General features: G+C 44.7%; 1 protein-coding gene across 2 annotated transcripts; it reads right to left on the reverse strand.

Moving 5' to 3' along the window:
• Positions 1 to 91: 91 nt before the first annotated feature.
• Positions 92 to 13,743, reverse strand: SMARCD1 (SWI/SNF related, matrix associated, actin dependent regulator of chromatin, subfamily d, member 1). Of its 2 annotated transcripts, XM_037845572.1 has the most exons (13): positions 13,509 to 13,742; positions 12,676 to 12,863; positions 12,357 to 12,399; positions 12,139 to 12,261; positions 11,540 to 11,662; positions 10,367 to 10,483; positions 8,938 to 9,039; positions 8,483 to 8,644; positions 8,292 to 8,389; positions 4,530 to 4,665; positions 2,775 to 2,897; positions 1,973 to 2,074; positions 92 to 1,841 (listed from the first exon to the last, which is right to left on the reverse strand). In XM_037845572.1, exons 1-13 carry the CDS (start codon positions 13,683 to 13,685, stop codon positions 1,788 to 1,790), a joined length of 1,548 nt encoding a protein of 515 aa, XP_037701500.1. In that variant the 5' UTR covers positions 13,686 to 13,742; the 3' UTR covers positions 92 to 1,787. The 2 variants fall into 2 exon arrangements, with proteins under 2 accessions (XP_037701500.1, XP_037701501.1); XM_037845573.1 differs by lacking the exon at positions 11,540 to 11,662 and having other exon boundaries at positions 13,509 to 13,743.
• Positions 13,744 to 14,319: the final 576 nt, after the last annotated feature.

Here is a 14,319-nt window from a genome sequence, read left to right on the forward strand (position 1 = left end):
TGAAATAAATGAACAAACACCATGAGCATGGCTAGTATCAGAGAAGAGAGCTCAAGGAAGAGCTCTCCTTCCATAGGTAGGGGGGCACCCATCCTTCAGAAGATTCTTTTATTAAAACCAGGTGACATCAATAAGGGGACAGTACAAAAAAAAATTTGGTCCATGAAAAAAAAACAGTAATTCAGTTAATAAAAACAGTTATCTTCAACAGGGACACTGTGTAGGGGTGCTGAGCTTCCTTCTCATGGTTCCAGCCAGGAGCCGGGCCAGGACTCAGTTGCCCCAAAGACAGAGGTTGTCCAGTGCCACTGTGGGGAGAACCTTTCAAGGGAGGGGTAGGAAAATGGCCCGAAGGGGGAAGATGAGGAGAAAATTCTGCTGTCCTCAGCTTGGAACAAGCAGGGAATAAGGACTGGAGGATGTGCTCGCAGGAGCCTGAGGAACGCGTGGGGAAGCAGGGGCTTTGTCAGTTCTGCGGGTTTAGAGCCCAAGCTGAACAGAATTCCCTCTGTGCCCAGCTGTCTCCCACCCTGTTGTGTTGAATCTGCGAGCCTAGGATATGCTAACTCGGGGGTGATACAACCTGGAAGAAGAATCTGAGGCTCTCCTGGAAAGATGCAAAACCATCTCAGCTCCAAGGGGCCAAGATCACAAGGTCCTGCTGCTACCTGAGGGGTCTGAAGCTTTGAGGGCAGGGGCTGGGGAGTCACAATCCTGTGAGGCAGGGAGAGGGAAGAGTCATAAACCCAACTCAGAGCTATTCTCCAGCCCTAGACGCTTTCTCTCCTCAGTGCCCTAGAAGCCACCAGTGGGTGTCAACTATGCAGACAAGGGACAGGAAGACAGGGATGGCCTAAGGCTTTTACCTGTTTGATTTTAAGCCTGTTTCCCCTTTAAGAGATGGAGGGGACAGAGGGGACAGGGTGGAGTGAATGAATTAATCACACCTCTGAGCAATAACAATAACTCTGCTGGCAGTAACAGTACCCCAGATTAGGTCCCTGGAACTTTGACAGGTAAAAGGCAAGATTTCCCTACCCAAATGCCCTGGGTTAGGGCAGATATGAAAGAATCCTAAAAAGGGCAGCTACAGGGAGTGTTCTGGGTAGGAGCAACAGTTAAAAGAACAAGCTCCAATACTGACGTGGACCCCCTACTAGGGAGTAAGAGAAACACTGAGGCTGCAGGCCAATGCAAAGGACTAGGGACTGACCTGGGTCTCAGCAGAGCCCAACAGTCAGAGTTCCTTTAGTGCTAGAGGGCAACATATAAAGGAAGTGTTTGCTCCAAAACAATGGAAGGAAGGAAGGAAATTGGATTCTGTTATCAGGAGAGCCAAGATCAACTAGCTTATAGAGTGCCCCCAGGCCTGAGTCTCAGAGGGGGCCAATGCTCCCAATTCCTGGGTCTCTGAGGGGCAGGATCAGTGTAGCTGGTCCCCTTGAAGACCACTTGGCCTTAGGCCAAATCCATTCAGAGCACTGATTACGCCTACAGGTTCTCTCTCTAACACTATCTAGAGGTCCTATGTAGACCAGGGGAGGGTAGAGGCACGTGGGAATTGTGGGGCAAGGAAGCTTGAAGGTAGGAAGGGATGGGTGGGAGAAGAGGATAATAGGTGTCTTGGGAGACAGAAATGTGAGACCCTCTTCATTCTGGTGTTGTCCTTGAACCAACAACATCCCCCGGAAGGCCCCAAGCAAGACCAACACAGGTGCTATGAGGCAGGCAGCACAGGGCCCAAATAAAACAATCGGTGCAGCCAAATCAGGGCTGTGGGAGAGGCCCTATGTATTTCGGATTCCCAGGGCTTGCTCTAATTCTTGTCGTCTCTGCTGCACCTAAGGAGAAAATAGTGGAAGGAGTGGAAGATGAGACAAACCAGAAGTTGATACCTAACACCAGTGACCCCCATCAGGGATATATGCCCCTTGCCTTTTGTCAATTTCTCCCATGCACCCCGGGCACCTACCTTGGAGTAGAAGTATCGGCACACAGCCTCCTGAGCCCAAGGCTGAAAGTAGAACTCTGCTCGGCGCTCTTCCTCTGGGTTACCCACCACATCAGTCATGGTCTGAAGACAATGTGGTGGAGGGGAAGAAGAGGGAGGAGGGGAAGTGGGAGGAATCAGATTTGATTTGTTCCTTCACACCAAAAGTCATGCATTCTTCTATCAACAAGTCATTGTCTTGTTCAAGAATCTTTCCCAGCACCCACTTCTCCTTGCTCCTGTGCTCAGCCTCTGTAATTGTAGTGGCACTCACCACAAGCAAGAGATGGGAGCATATTTCACACATTCTGTGCTCACTCCTACCTTCTCTCTTCTCGCCTGAGCTTGATGCTCTCTCTAAGAAATACCTCAACTTCTCATTCTCCATGAAGCCTTATCAATCTCCCTTCTCTTCTGAATTATATTATTGGTACTACCAGTTCTGATAATATCTTATATGGTTTACTGGTTTATTTGTTTTTTAATGCATAATAGCCTAGTTCTTCAAAACAGAATGCATGTTGCTTTGAAGGCACAGATCAGGTCTTTCACTTCTGTATCCCCTACAATATGGAGGACAATGACAGCACATAGTCAGTACTAAATAAATGCTTGATGGTTCAGCTTCCATGTCCCTACTTAAACACAAATGGACCCTGAAATGTGCTAATGAAAATCTGGTCTTTCACTTTCCCCTCAGGCTCTTCTACTAAGTGCTACAGAAATAAAGCAAATGCGTGCCTGACTGACCTAAGTCCCTTTGCATCTTTCCTAGGTTCTTTACCTTGAGGTCTCGACACTGGGACTGGAGCCAGTCATTGATAAAACCCTGTGGGTCTCTGGCAAAGCTCAGCATGAACTCCCGCTGGGTCTTCAGCTGGTTGATAGTTTCTATGGTCTCATGGATCTGAAAGGAAGAGGGAAACTTGTAATATTTTCAAACTGGGGAAACTTAAAAGTTAAATGGCAGGCACTGCCTGGAATCTCCATGTGCTTCTCCCAACCTAGGCGAACAGTGCTATCCAGAGATGGCACTACTGCTCAGAGCTGCAACTGCCCTGGCCCTCAGAATTCTTTTGACATGCATACACAGTTCTTAGGTACTCTACACTTGATTCTGTGTGTTTGTATATCCCACGTGAGAGAAGTTTTCCTTTTAGTCTACAAAATGCCAGTTATGGGCAAAGCTACACAGTAGATACTCAGTCCACACAAAGGAGATCAAAAACACTCAGAAATGGTTAGAGGATTGTCTCAAAAGCTGTGGTTCTCTGGATTTTGTTCTCTGCTCTTTTTGCTTCCCACTCCACACACTCTTCCTGGTAATTTCATCTACTTGCATGTCTTTCACTACCATTGACAAGTTAATGAGTCCCCAGTCTGCAGTCCAGAATCCATTTTCTAAACTTCAACCAATTCAACTGCTCTCTTGACATCTCAAGACACCTTAAACTCAATGTATCCCAGATTAAACTCATTACCTTTTCCCCTGCTCCTGTTTCCTATCCTAGAGTACTCCTATTGACCCAAGGTAGAAACTTGGGAGTCATCATAATCCCTTCTTCTCCCTCACTCCACACTCTCGTCCAAATAGTGGCAAATGCCTAAGTCTCTTCAATTCTACTTTGATACCTCTCAAGTCTGTCTACTTCCTTCCATCCTCACTGTCAGTACCTTAAATTCTGGCCTTCAACATATAACACCAGCAATAATCCAACCCAACTCCCTGTCTTCACATCTGCCCCTCTTCCAATTCATTCTCTACCTTCCTGCCAGAGACCACTCTAAATACAAAAGGATCAGTCCCTCCGCTGGTGATGCTCTTTCAATAAACTCTCTTAGTCTTCAGGACAAAGTATAAACCAGTGTTCTCTGCATCAAAACTCTTTCATGATTTGGCCCTACTTCCTCATCCAGCTTCCTCACCCAAAACTTCCCATCCCTGGCATCCTACGCCGTTTGTACTTCCTGAATGAAGCAGGCTCTCTCTCATCTTTGGGCCTTTATTTAACCTATGCCCTCTTTCTGGAAAGTCCTCCTCTCCCCTTTGCCCCTAAGCATTGCTATCCTTTCTCCTCTTTTATTAACTCCCACTTTGTTCTTCAAGACATAGTTGAGGCATCAACTCTTCCAGAAAAGCATCCCTCATCTCCTTTGTGATCCCAGAACATGTGTAGCTTTTCCCACAGATGCTTAATAATGTTAAATAGTAATGAGAATAGTAAAAGTAGCAGCAGTTATCATTTGTTGTTTTTATGTGCCAGGCACTGTGTCATGAGCTTTATATATATATTGTCTCATGTAATCCTCTTAACAACCTCATAAAATAGGTATTAGATAGATCAGAAACTGAGGCTCAAAGCTATTAAAAGGATAGCCAGAATCAGAACTCCTGTTGTCTGGCTCTAACTAGCACCAAGCATACTGCCTGGTATATAATGGGTGTCAATATATTTCGTATGAATGAAAAAACAAAAGGTGGCCTAGAAGCAGTGATGGGGGCTGGTGGCACCAAAATACCTAGGGCAGAGGCCCCTACCTTGTTGTCTAGTGTAGCAATCTCCTGCTGGCTGGCAGTAGACAGCAGAAAAGAATTCATCTGGGTCTTCAAGGTATCATCCACTTCCACATCAATGTCATAACAAGCCGTCTTTTTCTGATCATTAGGGTCAACACTAGGGAGGAAACCAAAGAGGCCTGGTAAAGGGCTTGGCTCCTAAGACTTAATTATACAGGGTCAAAAGGATAGCCCAGGGATTGAGGAAAGGGTTGAATGCAAAAGGGTATACTGAACTTTTGAGGGTGACAGAAATGTTCTGCATCTTCATTATGGTGGTAGCTATATGGTATACAGATCTGCCAAAGTTATATACATATCAAATTATGCTTTAAACATGTGCAATTTATTACATATAAATTATGACTCAATCAAGTTAATTTTCAAAAGTCAACAGTGAAATGATGTCACATTATTCAAATACATATCAAGAAAATGGATGGAATATGAGTGATGGAAAAAAAAAAGTCAATAGTGAAAACTTCAAATAGGTCAAAAGATACACACAGAAAAGTAAGTTTGCTCCCATCTCTGACACAACCTCCCTCCCCAGAAGAAACTGCTGCTACATTATCTAGTGTACCACTCTCCCTTTTAAACTCAAATTAACCCTGAAAATAAATTCAAATAAAACACACACATAAAATAAAATAAAGTAAAATAAAATAAAAGGGTAGGAATACAGGACAGACCAGCTATTAATGACCCAATTTATAGGTTCTAGGAGTTACTATTAATGAGAGATGGTTCAGGGCCTAAATAAAGAAAGGAAGGTCTTTAACTATTGTAATAAGATGGAATATGGAATCCCTTTTGCATTAATGGGATTAAGTATCAGTGATGCACTGAAGGCAAACATGTTTGTAAATGGTTGTTTAAAAGCATGCCAACAGAGTAGCACCACAAACCTAAATAAGTGTTAGCATGATACACTTATAAGGTATGACACTGGTGTAGAGGGTTAACAACAGTGGTATGGAAAAACTACCCATTGCGAATTGAAGACTATATTTAATAGGAATATCTCACCAACTCTACACTAATGCTAGGGATGAATAACTGGCAGCTGATAAGAGCTCTGGGATGTATTATGTTATGATAATTGTTTAAAGTTGAGAGTGATGATGACTGTACAACTAACTGAAGATAATGTAAGAAACTGACCATTTATCTTAGAATAGAATATGTATTTAGTGAAGTTAGGAACTCACTACTTAATAAACCAAGTCGTCGACTTGAGGCTTGTTCTTGTGAAATTTAGGTTTGTAAACAGGAGGTTGAGCCCTTCTATAATTATGCCTAAGAGGTGCCTCCAAGGAACCTCTTTTGTTGCCTAGATGTGGCCTCTCTAAGCCCAAATTGGTAAATAAATTCATTAAATTCATTAACCTCCCCCCCACATACACACACACGAGGGACATGACTCCCAAGGGAATAAATCTCCCTGGTGACATGGGACATGACTCTGGGGAATGAGCCTAGCCCTGGCAGCAAGGGATTGAAAATGCCTACTTGACCAAAAGCGGGAAAAAAGAAAGATAATAAGCTGAAGTCACAGTGGCTGAGAGATCCCAAATAGAGTCAAGAGGCTTTCCTAGAGATGTCTCTTATGCAAGCTCCAGCTAGACATCCCAAATGGCCACAGTATGCCATGCCCTTACCAAAAGTAGATCCCAAATACCTAGGTCCCTACCTGAGAGTCTATAAAAGATTCACTCACTAAGTTTTATCTCTCAGAAACTTAAGTTCACCAGAGTGTTCCTATACCAGACAAGTCCTAAAACCCAGAGGCAACAGCGTTTTTAAGATCAACAATTAGAAGTAGCCCCCTTCCCCATACTTGTCGACACCCCCTCTTAATATGAACAAGTTAGGGTGCTCACTGCCTAGATACCCTTGAAGATGAAGAAAGAGATTGAGAAGAAGGGGTAGCAACAAACAAGATAAGATTTAACAAAGGTCTATGAATGCTGAAACTTTATATAATTATATATATATTTTTGGATGCTAGGGTGTTAGAAGGGCTGGAAGGGAGTAAACGACATGGTGGAACTGTGGCTTACAGCATCCTTAGGGATTTGCTTTACAGCTGCTCACTGAATTGTGCATTGAAGGTCTTCACCTTTCTGTATATACCTTGTATTCCACAATAAGGAAAGGACTGAGACTATGGAACTGTAACCAGTAGTAATTTTTTAAATTAACTATATAATTGCCTGTTGAGCAATTGAGCATCGAGAGTTGACATCTTTTTGTACGTATGTTATATTTTACAATAATGGAAATGCCTAAAGTTGTGGAACTGTGACCCATGACATTCTTTGAAATTTACTCTCTAACAACTTGTGAAATCATACTTCGAAAATTATCATTATTATGTACATATGTTAAAGTTCATAATAAAAATAAACGAATAAATAAACAAATAAATAAATAAGTGTGCTGGTTTAATGTCTTATGTCCCCCAAAACGCCATTATCTTTGATGTAATCTTGTGTGGGCAGATGTATCAGTGTTGATTAGATTGTAATTCTTTGAGTGTTTCCACGGAGATGCACCCCACTCAACTGTGGGTGATGACTCTGACTGGATAGTTTCCATGGAGGTGTGGCCCTGCCCATTCAGCATGGGCCTTGATTAGTTTACTAGAGCACTATACAAGCTCAGACAGAGGGAGCAAGCTTGCTACAGCCAAGAGGGACACTTTGAAGAAAGCACAGGAGCTGCAGATGAGAGACAGTTTGAAGATGGCTGTTGAAAGCAGACTCTTGCTCTGAAAAAGCTAAGAGAGGACAAACACCCCAAGAGCCACTGAGAGTGACATTTTGAAGAGGAGCTGTGGCCAGGAGAGGAACATACAAGGAGGAACCCATTTTGAAACCAGAACTTGGAGCAGATGCCAGCCACGTGCCTTCCCAGCTAACAGAGGTTTTCCAGACGCCATTGGCCATCCTTCAGTGAAGGTGCCCAATTGCTTGGACACTTTACGGCCTTAAGACTGTAACTGTCTAATCAAACAGACCCCCCTTATAAAAGCCAATCCATTTCTGGTGTTTTGCATTCTGGCAGCATTAGCAAACTAGAATAACAAGGAATAAAGGAAAGAAGGCAAACGGACTATAAAAAATAAGAGAGAGAAAGTGCTGTGAAGAGGAAGTCACTTCCTTCATTCTCTATCTGCCTGGAGATGACCTGCTCACCCATCTTCTGAACAAAAAATGGAAGGAGGTATGGAGTTAGAATCTCAGACTGGACTGCCCTACCATCCAGAGAAAAGATTGCTGCTGATTCCTCCTGTCAGTGATGAGCCATTAAATGTGTAACAACTTATTCTCCACAAGAAAAAAAAATCTTTTTTTGTAGCATTTGCCTATTTCTGTGGTTTAAAACTCCCACCACAGATGACTTTAAGCTACCAACATTATGCCACTGCCCAGAGTTGGGAAGAGATATGTGATAGTACAGCAGTATATGGCATTTCCACTATACAGATACAAAAGACATAAATGACCTCAAGAGCATAGATAATAGCAAAATGTAATAATTACAAAATGATGAGTTTTAAGCATACATTTCTCTTACTTTTAATATAATGTATTTAATTATAAGTTTACACAATTTAATTTTAAATAATGGCCATAGATAGCAACCTGCTTGCAAAATTCCTGAAAATTTGATACTTGGCTCTTACAAGCTGGTAAAAGCCATCTCCAGCACACCACTGCCTCCCATACAGATGCTTACCTGATGACATGATTGATGATAATGGGTTCTGGTGGCATAAGCAAGGCATGGAGCCGTTGGGGAATCTCTGAAAACTTCATACGCTGAGACTCAAAGATCTATGGGAAAAAGGAGAAGCAGCTAGAAGTTGGGATTTTGAGTACCACTAAAGAGTCAATGGGTTCCAGCAAAAGAAAGGGTCCATTACTTACCTGCTGGAGGTACTTGTCACAGATGACAAACTCCCGCTCGTGAGGGTCCTGGAGCTTATGTGTCTTAATATATTGCCACAGTGCTTGGATGATCACTGGACGGGTCTGGGTGTGGATGCCCAGGAGCCGAGCCAGGCGAGGATCTAATTTAAACTGAGGAGGCTGCAGAGAACCAAAGAGTACAGGAACAAAGCTAGTGAGCAGTGTCTACTTGCACTGTGAGGCGCTTACTGTGGCAATTCATTCAACCCATTCAACAAACATTAATGTAGTGCTTTCTCTGAGGCAGAAAAATACTAAGAGGAATTTGGAGATGATTAGACCCTATCCTTGTACTTAGGGAACTTAAAGTCTGGTAGCAAAATATCCATGATGAGACTTAAACCCTTAAACACCAGAACTGCTGATGGGATGTGGCTATGAAAGTTGGACCCCCTCACACCACCACAGAATACCTGGTAATCCAGCATCAGTAGGACAGTACACCGTACATTCACATCTCCTGGCCGCTTCACCTGGAAGCCATCAGTCTCCTGGGTAGTGGCGGTCCTGTGCCACTACAGAGAGGAAGATGTCAGGGGGTGCTCTCCCAGAGGAAGAGCTGGGGTAGGAGGGAAGAGCTTCTGTGATGACTGAATATTCAACTTTTGATTACTGAGGCTATTGGAGAAGAGCAATAGCATGAGGCATTTCTTAAAACTGCATACGGAAAAAGTTACTTGTATATATGTTACCACAATAAACTGTTTTTTAAATTGCATATGGCTTTGGGATTAATGTCTGTATGTAAACAGATTAACCTTTCAATTCTGACTGTTCAGTCATTTAAATAACCTAAATTTCCAGTGATGACTTTATCCACGAAATGAATAATACACACATGCCCAGTAATATAGCCACCATTTACTAAGTATTTTCTGCATACAAGAGTATTCTAAGCTATTTACCCAGGTTATCTCACTTAATTCTCACAACATCCCTATGAGATAGTCAGTTTCATACCTATTTTACAGATCAGAAAACTAATACTTAGAAGATTAAAGTAATTTGGAGCTCTGATTTGAGCTCTGGTATGTCTGACTCTGCAGTCCACATTCCTGGCCACTATGATTTACTGCTGTAAAATTAAGTTACATATATTTACAAATTTCTATTGATTCTACGACTCACTTCCCTTATTAGATGGTAAAGACCTTCTGTGTCTCTTAGTGGTTGAAATTAAGGGGCTGTGGCTACACTGGCAAAGAAAGGAGCAGGTTAAGTTCACTCAGAGTGCTGGACTATCTCATTCTGGTTTTGACTATAATCCAAAGCATCCTATAGCTAACCTGTTGTTCAGAACACTGTACAATTAGGCATTTAATAAAGGATTTTGTTGATTATTTAGAATGTGAATTTAAATGGAACAGGGACCAAGAGGAAGTCCCAGATCTGTAAAGGTAACCCTGGTAAATCCTGGTATCCTATTATTAAACCCCTTTAACTAGAAAGTGCTGCCAGGAAAAAGTATAAACGGTATATAGATAACTAGTCCTCACCATCAGTAACTAGCAAAATGCAGAGATGGCCCGGCAAATCCAAGAGGCCTTCATTAAAATTTCCTTTGAAAGTGGGGGCATACAGTAGACATTCCATGCAACCACAAGAGTGAACATTTAAAAGGTGGGACAAGTTAGACTGAAAGTGCTCTCGAGCATAACAAGAACTAAACACAGCTAGTGCCACCTGGAGGTCAACTGGCAAACTGCAATGGTGATACTGTACATCTGGAGTAAAAGCCTTCAATTTATTCCTCCCCCTCTCCCTAGACATTAAAGTTTGACTCCCAAGTCCATCATTCTCCAGACACACAGTCAAAGTCAGGAAGGCAGAACTACTACTTACTTCTACCAGATGGTTGTCTGGCCCATACAGGTCTTTGTCCAGTTCGATCACCAAGGATTTAAAAAAGGAAGAGAACTTTCTCTTTTGTTTGGTAGCATCATATTTGGACAAGGCTGACTAGAGGAGAGACAGGAGAGCTCATGTTAGGAAAAAAAAAACAGAAAAAACTTCCCAAGATAAAGTCCAATAAAAAAGGAACCCACAAGGGCAGTAGGAAAAAACTCAAAAAAGTCTTTTAAATATCTCTCAGGAGATAGCAAAGTAGGCCTCTGTGGATATTAAACCAGTCACAATAGCAACAAAACCATGGAAAAGCATCCTGTAACACGTACAGGGTCACTGACTTACCCACTTCACTTCCTCAAGAGAAATGAGGTAAGTTAAGCTGAACTATTGCACACAACATAAAAGCAAGTTTGAATAGAGAAAAGTCTGACTCTACAAGGGAAATGAATCACAGGCAATAAGCAGCCAGAACAAAGACGGCTTTATTTGGACCAAATGACACCACCAGCAGATGGAATGGACCTGTATAGAGAAGGCTCTGACACTGAGCCCTGGTTCTCTTGCAAAGGTGCATTCAAATTGGCTTGCCTGCGGCAGTTTAAAATGAAAGGCTATAGAGTATGAGGGAATGAGAGGCAAGCTTTCCCAAAGAGCTGCTGAGGTGGGGCTGTCACCGGTCAGCTGATGTTTCTCATAAAGCAATAGGAATCTGTCAGAGAAATCTATCCCACTTAAACTGTGAAGTATCTCCAATCAAAGTTGGGAAGAGGGAGATGCTACACTGGGAACCAAGCATCTTGAGGGCTCAGAGAGGAAATCTTGGCCTTAAATGCCAAGAACAAACTCACTTGATTAAAAACAAAAACAAAAAACACAAACAAAAACAAAGTAATCTTCAAATACTGGTAAATTCAATGGCCAGGAGCATGAGGGGAAAACAACAAATCAGATCCCAGGACAATAATGATACCATTATATGAGAGCAAAAGTTGTAGGAGCCAGACACAAAGAACTACTGTCTTTCAGTACAGAGAACAGAGTGTCCCTCTCCCTGTTGCTTCCAACAGGAGCTGTGCTCACAGTCAAGGCCTCTAGCAGACCAGATGACACTGCTCGTTCCCAGCAGCTCCCACCCTAGACACCGACCTCCATGGACCTTGAACTCACATCCTCCAGGAGCCGTCCTTCTACCCGAAGCTCCCAGGAAGCCACTGTCCCTTCCCCATCCTCAGCATCTGATTTAGCCGGATTGAAAGTGTTAGAAATGAAAATTCGCAGCTTCCGTTTTTGCTGAGGAAGGCAGAAACAGGATTGATGGTGGGGCTTCAGTGGTCTGATATTGAAGATAAGGGTCTCCCCAAACCCCAAAATTACTCCTAACAGTCTGGCTTACTATCTACCCAGGCCCAAAGATGGGTGGAGATTCCATCTAGAAGAGGAATACAGGCCACTGACCTGAGTGCAAGTGCATACACTGGGATGCCAGGTGGACAAAGTCATGCAAGGTGCCAGGCTCCCAAGGTGGGAAAACAGTTATAACAAAAACATGGACAGGATATATTTCTGATGCAAGAGATATTAAGAGCCCCTCCCCTTGCCATGCTGTTCTTATGCTCTTAATGTAATTCTCTGTTTGCAGGCGGAAGGGAGAGATGCAATTTAAATGCCAGAGTAAGCTGTGTTGTGCCTTTGATTTCTCAACTAAGACTGCTGAAGGTTCCGGAGTCCTCTCCTTTGGCTCTCTGCCTAGCACTCTCCTGCATTACCTTGATGGGACGTTTCAAGGCCTCCTGGATATCTAGCCGTTTCCTCATGATGGTCTGGTCCAGTTTCCTTTCAAAAGCCAAGAGATCCATATAGGCCTGGGATTCTGGTACCAGTTCACGAATCTTAAGAACAAAAACGTAAGAATTAGGTTTTAGAGCTGACAATCTCTATTCTCAAACTCACTGCATCCTCAAGAAGACCTACAGCCTGGACTCACCCTCTGAGGTAGAATTTTGTCAGCCATCTTCTTTTTCTTTGCACTGTTCAGAATAAATACTGTTATTAGGATGAGATGAAACTAGTCAGAACATGAAAACAAGCTGTCAGCACCTCCATTTATAGAAAAGTGGAGGAGCTGCAAGGCTTCTCGCAAATCAAAGAGCTTCCCCCTTCACTAAAGGGAGGCGGTCTCACAAATGACTCCCGGAGCCCCAGACTGCTGACATAGCACCACTATTTCTTGGTTCAGGATACTCCCACCACCTTTGTTCTCACAGATCTCCTCCCTCCCTCCCTCTGCCCCAGGGTCATCTTACTTGTGGTTTCGATTTTGGACCGCCTGCTGCTGGACCTGCTGGATCTGCTGAGGCGCAGGTCTCTTGCGGGACTGGTCCATCCCTGACTGTGTCAGGCCAGGTCGGACTGAAGGGTTCCCCCCATAACCAGGGGGTCCCATGGAAGGTCCCTGAGGTGTCATTCGGCTGCCAGGCAGCATACCTGGTCGCTACAGAGGGGAAAGGACCCAGAAATGTCATGGTTTCCCCTACTAACACCAGCAAGAAAGAGAACGTGGGGGATGCCTGAGTTCTTTAAATGAAACCAGACTGGGGAGGTGGAGTAGAGGACAATGAGAGGAGAACCCTCTGCTTTCTTGAAATATAAGTAACTGAGAGTTTCTCCACTCCAATTGTGATTCCATGGGTGAACATGACCCAGAAGATAAGAGAGAGCCAGAATATACTCAAATGCTCTCCTATCTATTTTGGATCTAACATATTTACTCCCACATTTACTTTGCCAGCTATTACCTACTTAGAAACTGACCCCAATTTGCTAGTTACACCCTCTGTCTTTCTCTGGGCACTAGAGTTGCCAATCCCCTTTGGGCTCCAGCCCTTAAATGCCCACCCGTGGCCCCACGCCATCAACCCTGACCCTATACCCTGACTCGCCACGGAAACAATGCTCCTTTGGAGCAGGTGGGGATACTAAATGCCTCCCCCTCGGTTTCTCCGCACTATCCCCATCCCACACAGGGCCTGAATTCCTCCCAGGGGAGCCCCTCCTACTTCTCCCCCACCCGTGTTACTCCCGAGCCCCCACTGGGCCCCGCCCCCGGCCCGCCCGCTCCTCCTCCTGTCCTACTCACTGGATAGGCCGCTCCCGGCATCGGGGAGCGGTACAGCCCTTGACCTGGCGCTGGTCCCATTCGCACGGGGGGCCCCGGAGTCCCGCCCGGGCCCAAGGCGGCCGCCGCGCCCGCCCCTCCTGAGGCTCCGGGGGCGCCACTCGGAGCCACTGACTGAAAACCAGCCCGGGCCGCCATCTTCCCCGGAGCCGCTGCTGCAGCTGCACAAAGAACCGGAACCGGAACTCCCCCCGTCCCCCGCGCGCCCCCCAAGGGCCCTCCTGTCCGCCTGCCGGCCCGCCTGGCCCGGGAGGCTCAGGGCAGCGAGACTGCGGGCTAGAGCGGGAGGACTAGCGGAAAAGGCTGGGCTGACCACTCCCTCCAGCCCTCACGGTCCGGGAGGGACGACCATAGAGATGAACCCTGGGATAGAGAGGCACTGGGAGCGAGCGCCCCCAGGCCGACCGGAGGAAGACAAGGACCTGGAAAAGGAGGACCCCAGCCCCAGCCGCAACTTGCTGAGGCAGAGGATGGCGAGTAACTGCTTCATCTAGGCGCAGCGCCTTTAACCTTCCAAAGCGCTTTGATTTCTTTTCGTTTCACTCCCTATTGCTGTATCTCCGGGGAGCTTAGGATGAGAGCGCAGTTTATTCCATTCTACAATGGAGCTCAGAAGGTAAATGACTTGGCCTAGGTCATCCCTCAAGTTAGTAGCAAAGCGAAGCCTAGAATCCACATCTCCTGGCTTCTAAATAAAATAACCACCTTATTCTAGAACTTCAACCCAACTTGTCCCTATCCTTTAACCTCACCTGCCTCCAGATTTTCAGTT

Source organism: Choloepus didactylus, chromosome 8, assembly GCF_015220235.1.
Source record: "Choloepus didactylus isolate mChoDid1 chromosome 8, mChoDid1.pri, whole genome shotgun sequence".
NCBI lineage: Eukaryota > Metazoa > Chordata > Mammalia > Pilosa > Megalonychidae > Choloepus > Choloepus didactylus.

Excerpts from the sequence above, each read along its gene's own strand:
- SMARCD1 (XM_037845572.1), bottom strand. The coding sequence starts at position 13,685 with ATGGCGGCCCGGGCTGGTTTTCAGTCAGTGGCTCCGAGTGGCGCCCCC. Across the intron at positions 11,663-12,138 it reads CCTTGAAACGTCCCATCAAG|CAAAAACGGAAGCTGCGAAT; the intron begins GTAATGCAGGAG and ends TGCCTTCCTCAG. Across the intron at positions 2,075-2,774 it reads CCCAGTGTCGAGACCTCAAG|ACCATGACTGATGTGGTGGG; the intron begins GTAAAGAACCTA and ends CATTGTCTTCAG.